Source organism: Salmo trutta, chromosome 16 (genome assembly GCF_901001165.1).
Source record: "Salmo trutta chromosome 16, fSalTru1.1, whole genome shotgun sequence".
NCBI classification, from domain to species: domain Eukaryota; kingdom Metazoa; phylum Chordata; class Actinopteri; order Salmoniformes; family Salmonidae; genus Salmo; species Salmo trutta.
Genome location: NC_042972.1, coordinates 6,472,517 through 6,494,022, shown reverse-complemented (window position 1 = coordinate 6,494,022; position 21,506 = coordinate 6,472,517). Strand labels below are relative to the sequence as shown.

At 41.8% G+C, this 21,506-nt stretch overlaps 1 protein-coding gene across 3 annotated transcripts in view; it reads right to left on the bottom strand.

The window, feature by feature from the left end:
- The window catches only part of grm7 (glutamate metabotropic receptor 7), a 344,805-nt gene that overhangs the window by 149,314 nt on the left and 173,985 nt on the right, over positions 1-21,506 (bottom strand). For all 3 annotated transcript variants that reach the window (XM_029692860.1, XM_029692859.1, XM_029692861.1), the window contains exons 3-4: positions 12,138-12,273; positions 2,332-2,486 (exon numbers count right to left, since the gene is read on the bottom strand). In XM_029692860.1, the coding sequence (XP_029548720.1) occupies positions 2,332-2,486; positions 12,138-12,273 (291 nt within the window). The remainder of the gene's footprint in view (positions 1-2,331; positions 2,487-12,137; positions 12,274-21,506) is intronic.

Here is a 21,506-nt window from a genome sequence, read left to right as displayed (position 1 = left end):
CTATGACTGGGGGTGCTCTGTGTATTTTAACTAAATGTGTCTCTATGACTGGGGGTGCTCTGTGTGTTTTAACTAAATGTGTCTCTATGACTGGGAGTGCTCTGTGTGTTTTAACTAAATGTGTCTCTATGACTTGGGGTGGTCTGTTTTAACTAAATGTGGCTCAATGACTGGGGGTGCTGTCTGTTTTAACTAAATGTGTCTCTATGACTGGGGGTGCTGTCTGTTTCAACTAAATGTGTCTCTACGACTGGGGGTGCTGTGTGTTTTAATGAAATGTGTCTATGACTGGGGGTGCTCTGTGTGTTCTAAATGTGTCTCTATGACTGGGGTGGTCTGTGTGTTCTAAATGTGTCTCTATGACTGGGGTGGTCTGTGTGTTCTAAATGTGTCTCTATGACTGGGGTGGTCTGTTTTAACTAGATGTGTCTCTATGACTGGGGGTGCTGTGTGTTTTAACTAAATGTGTCTCTACGACTGGGGGTGCTCTGTGTGTTCTAAATGTGTCTCTATGACTGGGGATGCTGTGTGTTTTAACTAATTGTGGCTCTATGACTGGGGGTGCTCTGTGTGTTCTAAATGTGGCTCTATGACTGGGGGTGCTGCGTGTTTTAACTAAATGTGGCTCTATGACTGGGGGTGCTCTGTGTGTTCTAAATGTGTCTCTATGACTGGGGATGCTGTGTGTTTTAACTAATTGTGGCTCTATGACTGGGGGTGCTCTGTGTGTTCTAAATGTGGCTCTATGACTGGGGGTGCTGTGTGTTTTAACTAAATGTGGCTCTATGACTGGGGGTGCTCTGTGTGTTCTAAATGTGTCTCTATGACTGGGGATGCTGTGTGTTTTAACTAATTGTGGCTCTATGACTGGGGGTGCTCTGTGTGTTCTAAATGTGGCTCTATGACTGGGGGTGCTTTGCATGTTTTAACTAAATGTGGCTCTATGACTGGGGGTGCTCTATGTGATATAAACAAATGTGTCTCCATGACCGGGGGTGCTGTACGTGCTGTGCGTTTTCCCCCTCTCTCTCCCTCCTTCCAACCCCAGGGTCCCGGAAACATCCATTTCCATAAATCATTTGTCAAAAAAGAAAAAACTATTGCTGAAATCATCAAAGGGAGACCATTTCTTAACTTGGCACCTATGGGTCCTCCCATGACCAATTATACCCACAAGCTCAAGGTCACAGACTCCAACAACTCCAACTCAGAGTCCCACAGTTTCATCTTGCTTTTCTGACTGGCCTTTCGGGGAGGCTAGGGCACGAAGCATCGATGACTCTCACTCAGTAGTAGACTTTATCCTGCAGGGATATGTCCCAAATGGCACCCTATTCCATATCTAGAGCACTACCTTTGACTAGAGCCCTGTCAACACTTGTAATGGCCCTGGTTGAAATTAGTGCACTATATAGTTAATAGGGTGTCATTTGGCATCAAGACAGACATTCAGAGAGTGGCCATTGCAAATTCCACTTACTACATCACACACATATTTACACGCACACACACATACCTTGCATATATATTGTTGAATATATGCAAGGTCAATAAGGTAGAAACATATATTTCTATATTGCATCATATCTTGCAATATATCTATCAAATACAGCTCTAAAAATATATCTCACAACATACACTGAGTTAACAAAATATTAGGAACACCTGCTCTTTCCATGAAATAGACTGACCAGGTGAATCCAGGTGAAAGCTATGATCCCTTATTGATGTCACCACATCCACTTCAATGAGTGTAGATGAAGGGGAGGAGACAGGTTAAAGAAGGATTTTTAAACCTTGAGACAATTGAGACATGGATTGTGTGTATGTGCCATTCAGAATGAGAATGGACAAAACAAATTCAAGTGCCGTTAAATAGGGTATGGTTGTAGGTGCCAGGCGCACCGGTTTGAATGTGTCAAGAACTGCAACGCTGCTGGGTTTTTCAAACGCAACGTGTGTATCAGGAATAGTCTGTCACCCAAAGGACATCCAGCCAACATGACAACTGTGAGAAGCATTTGAGTCAACATGGGCCAGCATCCCTGTGGAACATTTTCAACATCTTGTAGAGTCCATGCCCCGACGAATTGAGTCTGTTCTGAGGGCAAAAGGGGGTGTAACTGTATATTAGGAAGGTGTTCCTAATGTTTTGTACACTCAGTGTATATCTCTATAAATCTCAAGACAAATAGAGAAGGATTGGGCTGTACAATATTCTTCCACAGTCAAGGAGAGAAAGGAAAGAGAGGGGACAGAAAGACGGAAAGCAGCTTTTTTTTCGACATTAAAAGTCATTCTGAGCATGTTGTTTCTGCAGGCACAACCTACCGGCGATGGTTGCTCTTTTTGGCAGGATAGTGACAGCTCCCACTGCTGCTTCCTCTAGCTGATGGACAGGGCTGCTCTTGGCTCCCCAACTGTCTGAACCGATCCACAGGAAATGACCCACCTGGTCCGCCCTCTTACTGGCGTTCAGGATACCCCTGCAATCAGACACATATATGATTTAACATAATATAATAAGATAGGACAGGATAGGATATGACAGGATAGGAAATGATAGGATAGGACAGGATATGATGGGACAGGATATGATATAACAGGATAGGATATGATATGACAGGACAGGACAAGATATGATAAGACAGGATATAGTCCAATTTGTATTTTTGCTCTGCATCCTCCCAAGCCCCCCAAGACACTATTGAAATACACACATGCACCCACGCATGCACACACACACACACACACACACACACACACACACACACACACGAATCAAACGGTACATTGTTCTGTCATCACCCCCTTGTACTCCTCAGGAATGTAGTTCTTTCTGTTCTGTCTTCCATTTGATTTTGTCTGAACAGAGAGAGCTAGTGTGAAGAGATCTTTCCTCGAATGAGACCAGGAAGTTTGTTATATTGTCTTGACAGATAAATCAGCAGGATGTTAAATCGTATCCGTTTTGATGTGAAACTACAGATTACACTTAATTCTGTATCACAAATTGAATTAATCCAATATCACAAGTTCTTGTGACAAGACTGATACATTAGTATCAACTCTGTAATGCTATAATATAATGCTATAATATAATGCTATACTATAGTAGTATACTATACTGTAATGCTATACTATTTTAATGAATACTCAGGGAGAAAGAGGTGTAAATTCACACGCAGAGCGCGACAGGTGCTTATTTCGCCTTCGCAGAAGGCAGGAATCGAGGTCACAGGCAGGCAATGGTCATACACAGGTAGGTAAAAAAAAAACATGAGCTGGTGCACACCCAGAATAATAGTTTGTGTAGAGGTGCTGACTAACGGCAAATAAACTATAAACTACACAGGTAGGCAAACAGGCAGGTGAATCAAAACTAGGACTGAAGGCTATAAATGGTTCTCACAAACGAGCTAGGAAAAAGGCTTAATAGAGTCAAAACGAACAAAACCTGTCAGAAGGTGGGTGTAGCTGGTGCATGAAGTCAGGCGCAGGAGATTAGAATGAGTGAGCAATGTACTTTACTCAAAATAAAGGCACAAGGTAACAGTACACTTAACCAACAATAAACGGTAATCAATTACGCACAGGTGAAAACAGCACCCGTCGAAAACCAGCCATAACGTACCGAATGAACATAGAAACAATCACCCACAAAAACATGGGGGAAACAGAGGGTTAAATACATGAACATGTAATTGGGGAATGAAACCAGGTGTGTAGAAAACAAAGACAAAACAAATGGAAAATGAAAGGTGGATCGGCGATGGCTAGAAGACGCCGCCCGAACAAGGAGAGGGACCGACTTTGGCAGAAGTCATGACAATACCTCACAAAGGCACAAACAGAATGAACTGATCTAAATAAGGAGCTGATGAGACCAGGTGTGTAACTAACACAGGTGAAATCAATGAACAAAAATGAAAGACAGGGCTACGTTCAAGATCACAACGAAACAGAACTGAATGTTGACAAAGAAAATATATACAAAACCTTAAAGTACCCCCCCACCCAAGGGAGGCTCCTGACGACCCAACGGCACCGGAGGGTGGAGCGGGTTGGCGGGGGATCAGAGGAGGCGAGGTCAGGCAGACTGGTTCGACAAGGTCGTGGACTGACCCGACGTTCTGCATCAAGGCTGATGTCCAGTGGGCCTCTTCAGGGGGCGACCCCGAGGTCGAGGAGCAGGACGAACCGGACGGTTATGGTGGAATACCTGAATCATCTCTGGGACAAGGATGTCCTGGTTGGTGATCCAGGACCGGTTTTCAGGCCCATAACCTTCCCAGTCCACTAGAGAGTGGTGGTGTTTGGAATCAAGGATGGCCTGAATGACGTAGGCAGGTTCCCGTCCAACTTCTAACGGTGGGGGCGCACTGCGGGTAGAGACTTGAGGATGAAGAGGACTGTAGGTGACCGGTTTCAACAGAGACACATGGAAGGACGAGGAGATTTTATACTGATGGGGTAACTGGAGGCGATACGTGACAAGGTTGATGAGATGGGTTATCCTGAAGGGACCAATGAAGCAAGGACCGAACTTTTTGCAGGGAAGGCGGAGCCAGATTTCTCTGGTAGAGAGCCACACACGCTGGTCGGGGTGAAAGAGTGGCGTAGGTCGGTCGGCGATGTCTGTCGGCAAAGCGTTTATGGGTATTAGAGGCTTCCTGCAGATGCCGGTGAGCAGTCTCCCATGCCCGCTCACTACGCCGAAACCAGTCGTCGACAGCTGGGACAGTACCATGCTCCACCTCAAAGGGAAACATGGGGGGGTTGGTAACCAAGTACACACTGAAACAGAGTAAGTAGGAGCGATAAATGCATGAGTGAGTTCTGAGCGTATTCGCCAAAGGCCATATACCGACTCCAGTCATGTGGAGAGGCAGAACATTGTTGGCGGAGTTATTTCCCTGTTTCTTGGTTCGGGCACTCCTTCTGCCCATTGGTCTGGGGATGGTACCTGGAGGAGAGGCTGAGAGAGACCCCCAGTCGGTCACAGAAGGCTCGCCACACCCGGGAGACAAACTGGGGCCCGTGGTCAGAGATGTTGTCCTCCGGAATCCCATACAGACGGAACACCTGCTGGAACATACACTCAGCCAAATCCATGGTGTTAGGTAAATGAAGAAGAGGAACCAGACGACACATTTTTGAAAAACAGTCTACTATGACAAGGATAGTGGTGTTACCCGATGATTCAGGAAGGTCTGTGATGAAGTCAACAGCTATGTTGTACCAGGGTCTGTGAGGGATTGGCAGTTTGAAGCTTAACGGAAGGGAGATGACGAGGGCTTTTGGTTTGGGTGCAGAATGGACAGGAGAGTACGTAATCCCTTACGTCGGATGCCAGTGAGGACCACCAGAACTTACGGGATAGAAGTTCGGTGGTTCGTGTAATTCCCAGATGTCCTGACCCCAAGGACGTGTGGCAACATTGCATCAGTCGGGGTCTAACAGCTGCTGGTACGTAACTCTTCCCAGCTGGTGTCTCAGGAGGAGCCGAGGTCTGAGGTTAGGGCTTCTTGTATGGCAGAGTGAACCTCCTACTGTACCGGTCCCATAATGCAAGAGGAAGGAAGAATGGGTGTAGGGTCTGAGTTACTGGTCGGAAGTTCAAACTGGTGGGAGAGAGCATCAGCTTTTACGTTTTTCTTTCCAGGGATGTAAGTAACATGATAATGGAAGCGTGTGAAGAAGAGAACCCAGCGGGCATGTCTGGAGTTTAACCTCTTGCCCCCTCTTATATTTCCCAGATTACAATGATCTGTTAGGACGAGAAAGAGATGTTGTGCGCCCTCCAACAAGTGGCGCCACTCGAGAGCCAGCTTGATGGTGAGGAGTTCTCTGTTCCCCACATCGTAATTCCTCTCAGTGGAGGATAACTTCCTGGAGAAGAAGGCACAGAGATGTGATTTTGGAGATGCTCCCACCCGCTGAGAGAGAGAACCTTTTGCACATGCAGTATATGTTCCTTCAGGGAGCGGGAGTAAATCAAGATGTCATCAATGTAGAAGACAAGAAAGCGGTTGATCATATCCTGGAAAATCTTGTTTGTGGAAGATGGTGGGAGCGTTAGTAAGGCCGAAGGGCATGAACAGGTATTCGTAGTGCCCTTGTGGGACACTCCAGGGAGTAAGTCAATAGCACAGTCTCCTGGGCGATGTGGTGGCAGAGTGGAGGCCTAAATTTTGCTAAAGACATTGCTGTACTGGGCGTATTCATATGGTATGGCGGGTGGCACTGCAGAGGCAGAGTCCTCAATTGTTTTGGCTCTGAAGGGTAGGCTGAGACAACTGGTGAAACAGGTAGAAAACCAGGACAGTAGTTCACCTTGTCACCACGAGATGGCAGGGTCGTGACAACAAAGTCAGGGGTGTCCGAGGATGAGCGGCTGTTTGGGGGATGAGAGTTCCATGTGTTGAACGGTTTCGGTGTGGAAGACTCCAATCTGGAGGGTGACGCTTTGTAACAGGTGTTAGATCAATGTCAAGCTCTTGTACTGGCTGCTGATCAATAAAATTATCTGCTGCTCCAGAATCTATCAAGCCCTCAACGTACTTAGTAACACACTTCACAGTTATCAATACTTGGATGGAGAATTGCTTCTGGGAGATACTTCGAAATAAGGACACGCCTACCTGCATGGCAGAGGAGGGACCCTTCTCATCTCTCCGTGGGGGGCGAACAGGGCAATGGCTGAGTAGATAATCTTTCCCTCCACAGTATAGGCAGAGCCCTTCTTGGATCCGCCTTTGACATTTGATGCACGGGAGAGGAGCATGGCCCAACTGCATGGGCTCTGGAAGACTCAGATGGGATGACGAAATCAAGGAAAGAAAAGGTTTCGGGTTCCTGGGTGGCAGAGTTCTTCGGCGGTCGGCGATGAGGTGGTCAATGGAGATGGACATACGAATGTATTGATTTAAATCCTGAAGGTCACCTCTACAGGCCAGCTCCGTCTGAAGTTCCCTGTTGAGCCCTCTTCGGTAGATGGTAAGTAAAGCAGCCTCACTCCATCCACTCCCTGCAGCCATGGTGCGGAACGCAAGGGCATACTCATACTCATACTCATACGCAAGGGCAGCTGAATTGCGACCTTGTTGAAGTTCTATGAGGAGGTCTCCTATAGGACGACCGGAAGGAGAGTTATCGAATACCTCTCTTGTCGGTGGCTAAGTTAGCGGGGTTGTCCTCAATGTATTTGCTGCACTACATCAGAAATCCCTGATATTTCCCAGGTGAACCGTCATATTTTCCAGGCATGGATATGTATAAAGGAGGGCTATGGGTCAAGATACCTGGCATTGGAGGAGTAGGGATAGGCTGGCGGAGAAGATGGCAGATTTCCTCCATATGCTCCTCTTGCTGGGTTATGCACCGCTGTAGCTCCACTAAATCCATTCCGTTTTTGGGTGAGGTATTCTGTAATGAATACTTAGGGAGTAGAAGGTGTAGATTCACATGCAGAGCGCGACAGGTGTTTATTTCGCCTTCGCAGAACGCAGGAATCGTGGTCACAGGCAGGCAATGGTCATACAGGTAGGTAGGTAAAAAAAACATGAGCTGGTGCACACCCAGAATAATAGTTTGTGTGGAGGTGCTGACTAATGACAAATAAACTATAAACTACACAGGTAGGAAAACAGGCAGGTGAATCAAAACTATTACTCAAAACGAACAATACCTCACAAAGGCACAAACAGAATGAACTGATCTAAATAAGGAGCTGATGAGACCAGGTGAGTAACTAACACAGGTGAAATCAATGAACAAAAATTAAAGACAGGGCTACTTTCAAGAACACAACGAAACAGAACACAAGGTTGACTAATTTAATGCTATAATATAATAGTATACTATACTGTAACGCTATACTATAATGCTCTACTACATAAAATGCTATATTATAATGCTATACTATGTATAATGCTACAACATAGCGCTATACCATAATACTATAATATAAAGTTATAATATGATGCTATAATTTAATGCAATAATATAATAGTATTCTATACACTGCGTGCACAATTGTTAGGCAAATTGTATTCCTCTGGATTAATTTTACTGTTGAACAAACACAATGCTCTCAGTCAATCCAAAATGTTATTGAACCTCAAACCTGAATGTTTAACAAAGGAAAAGTGAGTTTTGTCTTTCTCAGGGAAATATATAAGTGTGCACAATTATTAGGCAACTATTAGTGTGCACAATTATTAGTCAACTAAATTACAAAAATAATTTCTCTCAACTCACTTGTTGATTCTCAATTTTTAGAGTAAGTGTAACAGATAAGTAACACAAAATGACAATTATATAACATTTTTGGCCTTTCAAAAATATTCAGTGACCAATATAGCCACCCTTATTTTCAAGAACTGCCATGAGCCTTCCATCCATGGAGTCTGTCAGTTTCTTGATCTGTTCACGATCAATTTTCGCTGAAGCAGCAACCACAGCCTCCCAAATGCTGTTCAAAGAGGTGTATTGTCTTCCCTCACTGTAAATCTCACGTTTGAGAAAGGCCCACAAGTTCTCAATAAGATTTAAGTCAGGTGAGGAAGGGGGCCAGGTCGTTATTCAGGCATCTTTGAGGCCCTTGCTGGCTAGCCAAGCAGTGGAGTACTTGGATGCATGTGATGGAGCATTGTCCTGCATAAAGATCATGGCCTTCTAGAATGCTGAGGACTTCTTCCTTTACCACTGTTTGATGAAAGAATCTTCCAGAAACTGGCAGTAGGTTTGGGAGTTGAGTTTCAGTCCATCTTCAACCTGAAAAGGTCCAACTACCTCATCCTCAATGATAGCAGCCCATACCAGGACCCCTCCTTCACCTTGCTGGCACCTGACTCAAAGTGGTGCCCTGTGTCCATTACTGATCCAGCCACGGGCCCATCCATTTGGTCCATCAAGAGTCACTTTCATTTCATCTGTCCATAAAACCTTTGAAAAATCTGTTTTCAGGTATTTCTTTGCCCAATCTTGACGCTTCAACTTGTGAATCTTATTCAGAGGTGGTCTTGTTTCAGTCTTCTTGACCTTGGCCATGTCTCTGAGCACTTGACACCTTGTACTTTTGAACACTCCAGGTAGGTTGCAGTTCTGGAATACGGTGGCACTGGAGGATAATGGGTTCCTGGTAGTTTGACATTTAATTATTCTCAAGTCTTTTGCAGTTAATTTGCGCCTTTTCTTCCCCATGCGTTTTTTGCGCCCCAGTTGACTATTCGCAACAAAACGTTTGATTGTCCGGTGGTCACACCTCAATAGTTTAGCTATTTAAAGAGTGTCGCATCCGTCTGAAAGGCATTTTACATTTTTGGCTTTTGAGTGTCAGTTAAATCTATTTTTTTGGCCCATTTTACCTGAGGTAATGAGGCTGCCTAATAATTATGCACACCTTGTGTTATTCACTTTCGCCACACCCTCCCTCATTACACAAATACATATCACCTGAAAATGATTAAATCCAATAAGCATTCAAGTTGATATGGTTTGGAGTTCGAAAATGTGAATAGAAATAATGATAAGATCAGAATACTCACTTGCCTAATAATTGTGCACGCAGTGTATTGTAAAACTATACTATAATGCTATACTACACATAATGCTATAATATAAAGCTATAATATACTATACTATACTATAATGCTATACTATAATGCTATACTACATATATAATGCTATAATATAAAGCTATAATATACTATACTATAGTATAATGCTATACTATAATGCTATACTACATATAATGCTATAATATAACGCTATAATATAATAGCATACTAAACTGTAACGCTATACTATAATGCTATAATACATATAATGCTATAGTATAATGCAATACGATAATGCTATAATATAATGCTATACTCTGTATAATGCCATAATATAATGCTATACTATACTATCAACTTATAATATAATGCTATACTATATTGCTATAATATAATAATATAATATGATGATATAATATAATGATATACTATAATGCTATAATATAATGCTATAATATAATAATATAATATGATGATATAGTATAATGATTTACTATAATGCTATAATATAATGCTATAATATAATAATATAATATGATGATATAATATAATGATTTACTATAATGCTATAATATAATGCTATAATATAATAATATAATATGATGATATAATATAATGATTTACTATAATGCTATAATATAATGTTATAATATAATGCTATATTTTAAATATATAATATAATGCTATATTCTAATGCTATACTACAATGCTATACTATAATGCTATAATATAATGCTTTACTATAATGATATACCATAATGATGTAATATCTTGATATAATATATATAATGTTATAATATAATGCTATAGCATAATACTATACTATAATGCTATACTATAATATAATGCTATACTATAATGCCATAGTATAATGCTATACTATAATGCTATACTATAATGCCATAGTATAATGCTATACTCTAATGCTATAATATATTGCTATAATATAATGTTAAAATATAATGCTATACTATAATGCTATAATATAATGCTATACTATAATGCTATAATATAATGCTTTACTATAATGATATACCATAATGATGTAATATCTTGATATAATATATATAATGGTATAATATAATGCTATAGCATAATGCTATACTATAATGCTATACTATAATATAATGCTATACTCTAATGCTATACTCTAATGCTATAATATAATGCTATAATATATTATTAAAATATAATGCTATACTATAATATAATGCTATATTATAATGCTATACTACAATGCTATAATATAATGCTATACTATAATGCTATACCATAATGCCGTTATATAATGCTATACTATATATATAATGCTAGAATATAATGCTGTACTATAATGCTATACTATAATGATATACAACAATGCTATACTGTACTGATATCATATAATGCTATACTATAATACTACAATATAATGTTATACTATAATGCTATACTATAATATAATGCTATACTATAATATCATGGTATAATATAATGCTGTACTAAAATACTATAATGATTATAATGATATAATATAATGCTATGCTATAGTACTTTACTACAGTATAATGCTATACTATAATATAATGATATAATATAATGGTATAATATAATACTACACTATAAAACTATAATGCTATACTATAATATAATGATATAATTGAATGCTATGCTATAGTACTATACTACAGTATAATGCTATACTATAATGTAATGCTATACTATAAAACTATAATGCTATACTATAATGGTATACTATAATACTATACTATAATATAATGCTATACTATAATGTTATTCTGTACTACTATACTATAATGTAATGCTATACTATACTATAATGCTATAATATAATGCTATACTATAATGCTACACTATAATGCTATGCTACAATGCTGTAATATAACACTATACTCTGTATAATGCCATAATATACTATAATGCTATAATATAATGCTATAATATAATGTACAATGATGTAATATAATGTTATAATATAAAGCTTTAATTTAATACTATGTACACTGGTTTACTATAATGCTATAATGCTATAACACTATGTATAACGGTATACAATTTTGAGTTGGACCTTGTGTGAAATTGACCAATAGAGTGATCTTAAGATGTTTCAGCTGCTAGCGGAATGCTCATCAGGAAGTAAAAGAGAATTCCACAGACTGAGCTCAATCATTTATCCTCCCGTGTGGTTCCTTGAAACAACACTCCCAACCCTTTGATGAACACCTAAATAAACCAACTGAACATTTTGTGTGGAGTCTTCCTTTCCGCAAACACAGGGATAAATCATTGAGCTTTTACTTGTCACACAGTATGCTTGTTGAGATAATGAACAGGAGATGCATAGTGCTGTGACAATGGAGCCTGCTCCGAAATGCATCAGTATTAAAGTAAACATAATTGAAGTGAATTCAGTTGCCGAACTCCTGAACTGTCTTTTAGCTTTTCAGTTTTAATTCCCATGGTACTGTCCAGCCCTTCAGTGTTATAGGCAATATTTGAAATCTTGGTTAGAGCGCTAGCACACAGCAATACCTTGGCTTTAGCTCAAGGTGATAACACCTAGCAGATACATACCTTATGTCCTCATCTGAGGTGAAAAGGACGACTGCCCGAGCGTAACGGGTGTCCAGAAGCAGCCTGATGATCTTGTCGAAGTTCTCCTGCTTGTGATTGTGAGGGATCTTCAAGGACTGAGCGATACAGATCCCACCTGAAATGAAAAGTAATGAGCTTCAGGTGAGGTACCTCAAATTGGGACAATCACCTTGAACAAGAACGTTACCTACTAAAATCTGTAAAAACTAAATAAAATCTGTAAAAATGCAATAAAATCTATAAAATGTAAAATAACCATATAAACTACGAACATCCAGTTTGTGACGCAAATTACGCAAGGACAACGTCTGTGCAGTTATAATGGCCAGACTGTCCCCACCAAAAAAAAATAATCAAACCACATCCAGCCAATTACCAAACATCCCCATACACATTCATTTGAACTTTACAATGCTGTACAATATGAAAAATGGCATAGACATGTTGAAAATAAATGAAGGTGGGCTATACATCAATGTTGATTCAACCAGTGTGTGTCCAGTGGGAAGGCTTTTGCATGCAGTTATTCAATGCATTGAATGGAATTATTCATTGAATGGAATTATTCAGACACCTTGACTTTTTCCTCATTCTGTTACGTTACAGCCTTATTCTAAAATTTATGAAATATATTTTTTTTCTTCTCATCAATCTACACACAATAACCCATACATTCTGAAAATGTATCAAAAATAAAAAACTGAAATATCACATTGACATAAGTATTCAGACCCTTCACTCAGTACTTTGTTGAAGCACCTTTGGCAGTGATTACAGCCTCGAGTCTTCTTGGGTATGATGCTATAACTTTTACACCTGTATTTGGGCAGTTTCTCCCATTGTTCCCTGCAAATTCTCTCAAGCGCTGTCAGGTTGGATGGGGAGTGTCGCTACACAGCTATTTGGCTGGGCCGCTCAAGGACATTCAGAGACTTGTCCAGAAGCCACTACTGCATTGTCTTGGCTGTGTGCTTAGGGTAATTGTCCTGTTATTGTCCTGTTGGAAGATGAACCTTCACCCCAGTCTGAGTTCCTGAGTGCTTTGGAGCAGGTTTTCATCAAGGATCTCTCTGCAATTCGCCCCATTCATCTTTATCTCGATCCTGACTTGTCTCCCAGTCCCTTTTGGCAGGCTGTCATGTGCCTTTTACTGAAGAGTGGCTTCTGTCTGGCCACTCTACCATAAAGGCCTGATTGGTGGAGTGCTGCATAGATGGTTGTCCTTCTGGAAGGTTCTCCCATCTCCACAAGCAACTCTGGAGCTTTGTCAGAGTGACAATTGAGTTCTTGGTCACCTTCCTGACCAAGGCCCTTCTCAGCCGATTGCTCAGTTTGGCCGGGCGACCAGCTCTAGGAAGAGTCTTGGTGGTTCCAAACTTCTTCTATTCAAGAATGATGTAGGCCACTGTGTTCTTGGGGACCTTCAATACAGCAAAAAATGTTTGGTAGTCTTGGTGGTTCCAAACTTCTTCCATTTAAAATGATTGAGGCCACTGTTGTCAATGCTGCAAAAACAATGGTACCCTTCCCCAGATCTGTGCCTCAACACAATCCTGTCTCGGAGCTCTATGGACAATTCCTTCGACCTCATGGCTTGGTTTTTGCTCTGACATGCACTGTCAACAGTGTGACATTATATACGTAGACAGGTGTGTGCCTTTCCAAATCATATCCAATCAATTTAATTTACCACAGGTGGACTCCAATCAAGTTGTAGAAACATCTCAAGGATGATCAATGTAAACAGGATGCACCTGAGCTCATTTTCAAGTCCCATAGCAAAGGGTCTGAATACGTATGTAAATAAGGTGTTTCTGTTTTCTTTTTTTATAAAAATGCAACTATTTCTAAAATCCTGTTTTCACTTTGTCATTATGGGGTATTATGTGCAGAATGCTTATGAAATTGTTTGATTTCATCAATTTTAGAATAAGGCTGTATTGTAACAAAACGTGGAAAAAGTTAAAGGGTCTGAATATTTTCCGAAGGCACTGTATGTTGAACAGGGATAGAAAGTGAAATGGCAGAATATATTTCACTGAGTCCATATTCATGTCGCATACCACAAAGTTTAAGGTGGGAGTTAAAACATCTCTGTTTTGTAGCATGATACTGACTGTAAGAAACACATGTCTAGCTAAATGAAGGTTAAATAAAAATAAATAAAAAATAGAAAGGGCTAAAACAAAGTTAACCCTCACACAAACATGGCTCACAGAAAGGGCCTCAGACAAAGTTAATCATCACACAAACATGGCTCACAGAAAGGGCTACAACAAAGTAAATCCTCACACAAACATGGCTCACAGAAAGGGCTAAAACAAAGTAAATCCTCACACAAACATGACTCACAGAAAGGGCTACAACAAAGTAAATCCTCACACAAACATGGCTCACAGAAAGGGCTAAAACAAAGTAAATCCTCACACAAACATGACTCACAGAAAGGGCCTCAGACAAAGTTAATCCTCACACAAACATGGCTCACAGAAAGGGCCTCAGACAAAATTAATCCTCACACAAACATGGCTCACAGAAAGGGCTAAAACAAAGTTAATCCTCACACAAACATGGCTCACAGAAAGGGCTAAAACAAAGTTAATCCTCACACAAACATGGCTCACGGAAAGGGCTAAAACAAAGTTAATCCTCACACAAACATGGCTCACAGAAAGGGCTAAAACAAAGTTAATCCTCACACAAACATGGCTCACAGAAAGGGCTAAAACAAAGTTAATCCTCACACAAACATGGCTCTCAAAACCGCTTGTATTACATGTATTTTTATGTAATCTATATTTAGCTAGGGGTTGATGTATGTTATGGACTGCAATATTATCAGCTTCTGGGGTAAAGACACATGTCACAACTGCTCAAAATGTGCAAAATTCCATCAGTGTGTTGAGTTAAAATGAGATCCTTATTCTTGCTATGAGTAACAGAGATCACCCAAAAGCATTGAACAGACACCTGCTGAAGCCGGAGACTTCCTCAGACACCTCAAACATGTACAACATCATGTATTCACAGCTTCCCATTGACAGCAGCACGCTAACTATCCCCACAAGATTTACTTGACAGACTTTTAAAATTGAGGTCATGCAGAGTTATATCACCGTCTAACCAGGAGCAGCACTTTCAAGAGCATGGAGCCTCACATCCAGAACAGTAATAAAATGAAGCAGGTCTACGCTGGATAGCAAAAAGCTATAACGTATGGTGGCCTGGAGAGATAAAAAGCAAGGCAGTTTATTGTATTGCTGTGATGCTAAATGAACTGCATGGTTAAAATAATTCTGGTGCCGCCAGCATATTTGAAGTTCCACAGCATGTTCTGTCCCGGCATATATGCGAGGCACACGCACAGCATTCTGTTGGTGTTGTCATGACTAAGAGTACTTCGGGGAAGGAACCTCATGTTGTGAGGGTTGCATGCAAACAGCAATGAACCCAAAACATTCTACAGTAGGATATGGAACTTAACTGTACGTTTGTGGCACAAAGTATAGATACTGATTATACAGATGTAAAGGCTGTTGTCGGAAGAAGTGGACCAAAACGCAGCGGAGTTAGTGTTCATAATTTAATTCAGAAAGAACACTGGATAACTACAAAACAAGAAAAAACCGACAGCTAAACAGTACTGACAGCTAACAAACTGAACAGAAACAATTACCCACAAACACAAAGAAAAACACACACCTGTTTATAGGACTCTCAATCAGAGGCAACTAGAAACACCTGCCTCCAATTGAGAATCCAGCAACCCAACCTACACACAACACAAAACCTCTGCCACGTCCTGACCAAAACTAATACAATTACTCCCTCTGCTGGTCAGGACGTGACAACAGATGAAGGAGAACATTTTATTTACCAAATTACTAGTTGATACATGTTTTATTTGTGTATGATCATTATGTGATTATTATATTATTATTCATTACTATATGTATGATTGCATTGTCCATCTCACAATCTAAAGTGGAATCAAACCTTCTAAAAAAGGTAAATAATCCAAATTACATGATGGACATAGAACTACTGCATCAGAAGAGAAGTCCATTAATAGAATCAGATTGGTGTGTAATCTGTCTGACCTTGGTTTTGCAAATATCTGGTCCACTTTATTGCCTGCAGAGAAACATAGACCATCCCCAGACATCTGTTTAGAGCCTCACTGATGTCTCTGAGTTAAGACACAAACCTAAGCTCCCCTGACCACTTGGATTGAACTGATATGATGGAATTGATCTATTGTTAGCCGACCAATTAAATTCATCCGGAGAGGATGTCACCGCACATTCAGAGACTGAGTTTAACACAGTCTATGAGTTTAACTCATTTTATGTTTGCTTCGAGCCAGACAATACCAAGTCAACCAGGAGAACTCTTGCTGCTCCGGATGACCAGGAGCTTTCACTCTCCCCGAAACGGACGTGAAGAAAAACTTTCAAAAGAGTGAATACCCACAAAGCCGCCAGCCCAGATGTGTGTGCTGACCAGATGGCGGCCATATTCTCAGACATCTTCTACCTGTCCCTCTCCCAGGCTGTAGTCCCCACCTGCTTTAAAGGAGACCACCATCGTCCCAGTGCCCAGAAAAACAAGATGACAAGCCCAAATGACTATCTCCTCGTCGCACTCACCTCAGTCATCATGAAGTGATTCCAGAGGCTGGTCATGGCCCACATCAAGGCCAGCATGCCAGGCACACTGTATCCACTCCACTTTGCCTACCGCTCCATCAGTTCCACGGAAGGTGATATTTCTATAGCTGTTCATACGGCAGTAACACATCTGAACAAGAGGAACACCTACAATGCCTTCGGAAAGTATTCCGACCCCTTGACATTTTCCATGTTTTGTTACATTACAGCCTTAATCTAAAATGTATTAAATCATTTTTTTTCTCACAATCTAGACACAATACCCCATAATGACAAAGTAAAAACAGCTTATTTTTGGAAATGTATAAAAAATAAAGAACTGAAATATTACATTTAGATAAGTATTCAGACCCTTTACTCAATACTTTGTTGAAGCACCTTTTGGCAACAATTAGAGCCTCAAGTCTACAGCTGGCGGGTTATACACTCAATCGGCAGGACAGAACAGCAGCCTCTAGTAAGCCACGAGGCGAGGGCCTATGCATTGATGTGAGCAACAGCTGGTGCACGATATCTAAGGAAGTCTCAAGGTTTTGTTTGTCTGTGGTATAGTATCTCATGATAAGCTGTAGACCACACTATCTAACGAGAGAGTTTTCATATGTATTTTTTGTAGATGTCTACATACCACCACAGACCGATGCTGGCACTAAAACTGCGCTCAATGAGCTGTATACCGCCATAAGCAAACAGAAAAACGCTCATACATAGGCGGCACTCCTAGTGGCCGGGGACTTTAATGCAGGAAAACTTAAATCAGTTTTACCTCATTTCTATCAGCATGTTAAATGTGCAACCAGTGGTGGGAATCTAGACCACCTTTACTCAACACACAGTACAAAGCTCTCCCTCGCCCACCATTTGGAAAATCTGACCCCAATTCTACCCTCCTGATTCCTGCTTACAAGCTAAAATTTAAGCAGGAAGCACCAGTGACTCAGTCTATAAAACAGTGGTCAGATGAAGCAGATGCTAAACTACAGGGCTGCTTTGCTAGCACAGACTGGAATATGTTCTGGGATTCTTCTGATGGCAATGAGGAGTACACCACATCAGTCACTTAGCTTTCTCAGTAAGTTCATTGAGGACGTCATCCCCAAGGTGACTTTACGTACATACCCAACCAGAAGTCATGGATTACAGGCAACATTCGCACTGAGCTAAAAGCTGCCGCTTTCAAGAAGCGCGACTCTAACCCGGAAGCTTGATGCAACAGATGATGCAATCCCTATTGCATTCCACACTGCCCTTTCACACATGGACAAAAGGAACACTTATGTGAGACTGCTATTCATTGACTACAGCACAGTATTCAACACCATAGTGCCCTCAAACCTCATCACTAAGCTAAACAACTCCCTCCGCAACTGGATCCTGGACTTCCTGATGGGCCGCCCCCAGGTGGTAAGGGTAGGCAACAACACAACTGCCAAGCTGATCCTCAACACTCACTGTTCACTCATTACTGCACGGCCAGGCACGACTCCAACACCATCATTAAGTTTGCTGATGACACAACAGTGGTAGGCCTGATCACCGACAACGATGAGACAGCCTATAGGGAGGAGGTCAGAGACCTGAACGTGTGGTGCCAGGACAACAACCTCGCCCTCAAAGTGATCAAGAAAATGGAGATGATTGTGGACTACAGGTAAAGGAGGACAGAGCACGTCCCCATTCTCATCGACTGGGCTGTAGAGGAGCAGGTTGAGAGTTTCAAGTTCCTTGGCGTCCACATAACCAACAAACTAACATGGTCCAAGCACACCAAGACAGTCGAGAAGAGGACACGACAAAACCTTTTCCCCCTCAGGAGACTGAAAAGATTTGGCATGGGTCCTCAGATCCTCAAAAGGTTTTACAGCTGCAACATCAAGAGCATCCTGACGGGTTGCATCCCTGCCTGGTATGGCAACTGCTCGGCCTCCGACCTCAAGGCACCACAGAGGGCCAAACTACCTGCCATCCAGGACCTTTATACCAGGCGGTGTCAGAGGAAGGCCCTAAATATTGTCAAAGACTCCAGCCACCCTAGTCATAGACTGCTCTCTCTGCTACCACACGGCAAGCGGTCCAAGAGCTTCAAGTCTAGGTCCAAGAGGCTCCTAAACAGCTTCTACCCCCAAGCCATAAGACTCCTGAACATCTAGTCAAATGGCTACCCAGACTATTTGCATTACCCCCCCCCCCCCAATCTGGAATGCTGCTGCTACTTTCTGTTATTATCTATGCATAGTCACTTTAATAACTCTACCTACATGTACATATTTCCAGAATTACCTCGACACCGGTGCCCCCGCACATTGACATTGACTCTGTACCAGTACCCCCTGTATATAGCCCTGCTATTGTTATTTACTGCTGCACATTCATTATTTTTTATTTTTAAAAATGCATTGTTTGTTAAAGGCTTGTGAGTAAGCATTTCACTGTAAGGTATACACCTGTTGAATTCGACGCATGTGACAAATACAATTTGATTTAATTTGATTTGATGATGCTAAAAGCTTGGCACACCTGTATTTGGGGAGTTTCTCCCGTTCTTCTCTGCAGATCCTCTCAAGCTCTGTCAGGTTGGATGAGTAGCGAAGCTGCACAGCTATTTTAAGGTCACTCGAGATTTTCGATTGGGATCAAGTTCGGGCTCTGGCTGGGCCAGTCAAGGACATTCAGAGCCTTGTCCCAAAGCCACTCCTGCATTGTCTTGGCTGTGTGCTTTGGGTCATTGTCCTGTTGGAAGGTAAACCTATGCCCCAGTCTGAGGTCCTGAGTGCTCTAGAGCAGGTTTTCATTAAGGATCGCTCTGCCAGGCTTCCTCGAGAAGTGATGCTTGGCATTCAGGCCAAAGAGTTCAATCTTGGTTTCATCAGACCAGAGAATCTTGTTTCTCATGGACTGAGGGTCTTTATGTGCCTTTTGGCAAACAAGCCGGCTGTCATGTGCCTTTTATTGAGGAGTGGCTTCCATCTTGCCACTCTACCAACAAGGCCTGATTGGTGGAGCGCTGCGAAGATGGTTGTCCTTCTGGAATGTTCTCCCATCTCCACGGAGAGACTCTAGAGCTCTGTCAGAGTGACCGTCGGGTTCTTAGTCACCTCACTGACTAAGGCCGTTGTCCCCCGATTGCTCAGTTTGGCCGGGCGACCAGCTCTAGGAAGAGTCTTGGTGGTTCCAAACTTCTTCCATTCAAGAATGATGTAGGCCACTGTGTTCTTGCGGACCTTCAATGCTGAAAAAAATGTTTGGTACCCTTCCCAAGATCTGTGCCTCAACACAATCCTGTCTCGGAGCTCTATGGATAATTCTTTCGACCTTATGGCTTTGTTTTTGCTCTGACTTGCACTGTCAACTGTTTGACATTACATAGACAGCGGTGTTACTTTCTAAATCATTTCCAATCAGTTGACTTTACCACAGGTGGACTCCCATCAAGTTATAGAAACATCTCAAGGATGATCAATGGAAACAGGATGCACCTGAGCTCAATTTTGAGTCTCATAGTAAAGCGTCTGAATACTTATTTAAATAAGGTGCTATGTTTTTTTATATATAAATATGCAAATATAAAAATAAATAAAAAAGTTTTCACTTTGTCATTATGGGGTATTGTGTGCAGACTGCTGATGAAATTGTTTTATTTATTTGTTCCCTCCAAGCTCAGAGCCATGGGTTTGGACACCATCCTCTGCAACTGGATCCTGGACTTCCTGATGGGCAGACCACATGCTGTGACGATTGGTGACAACACCTCCTCCACACTGACTCTTAACACAGTGTCCTCAGTACTCTGCTGTTCTCCCTGTTCACCACTTGGCTTTGCACAAGACCACTTCCATCATCAAGTTTGCTGACGACACCCCAGTTGTAGGCCTGATAACCAACAACAACGAGTCAGCCTATAGGGAGGAGGTAAGTGAACTGGCATTGTGGTGTCATGACAACAACCTCCCCCCCTTAACGTGATCAAAACAAAGGAGTTGATTGTTGACTTCAGGAAGCAGAAGAGGGTACATGTCCTGATCCACATCAATGGGACTGTAGTAGAGTCAGCAGTTTTAAGTTTTTTGATGTCAACATCACTGACCAACAACCCCACCACTCTTATCAAGATGGCGTAACAGCATCTTTACTTCCTAAGGCGACTGAAGAAGTTCAGCATGCCGCACCAGGTCCTCACCAAATACTACTGCTGCACCATCGAGAGCGTCCTGACTGGTTGCATCACGGCCTGGCATGGCACTCCAGCGGGTGGTGAAAATGGCCCGGTACATCACTGGAACCGTGCTCCAACTCATCTACTCGAAACGGTGCTTGAGGAAGGCCCGCAGCATCATCAATGACCCCACGAGCAGTTCTCTCCTTTACCGTCGGGCAGACGGTTTTGGAGCATGAGGTCTGATACCAACAGGCTCAGAGATAGTTTCTATCAACAAATCATCAGCCTGTAGAGCACTTGAACTGGGCTGACCACCTGCTCTGATTCTCCGCATCTTAGTACACATGCACTCAATCACTCACACAGACATACACACACACGTACATTCATGCAACACACACACACACACACACAGACTTATTATACTGCTCAGTTTATACACTGCCCCCCATCCCCCCCTTCCCCAAAACACGTGTAAATACTGGACTATAAATTGTGTTTCCTGTATTATACTGATTATAT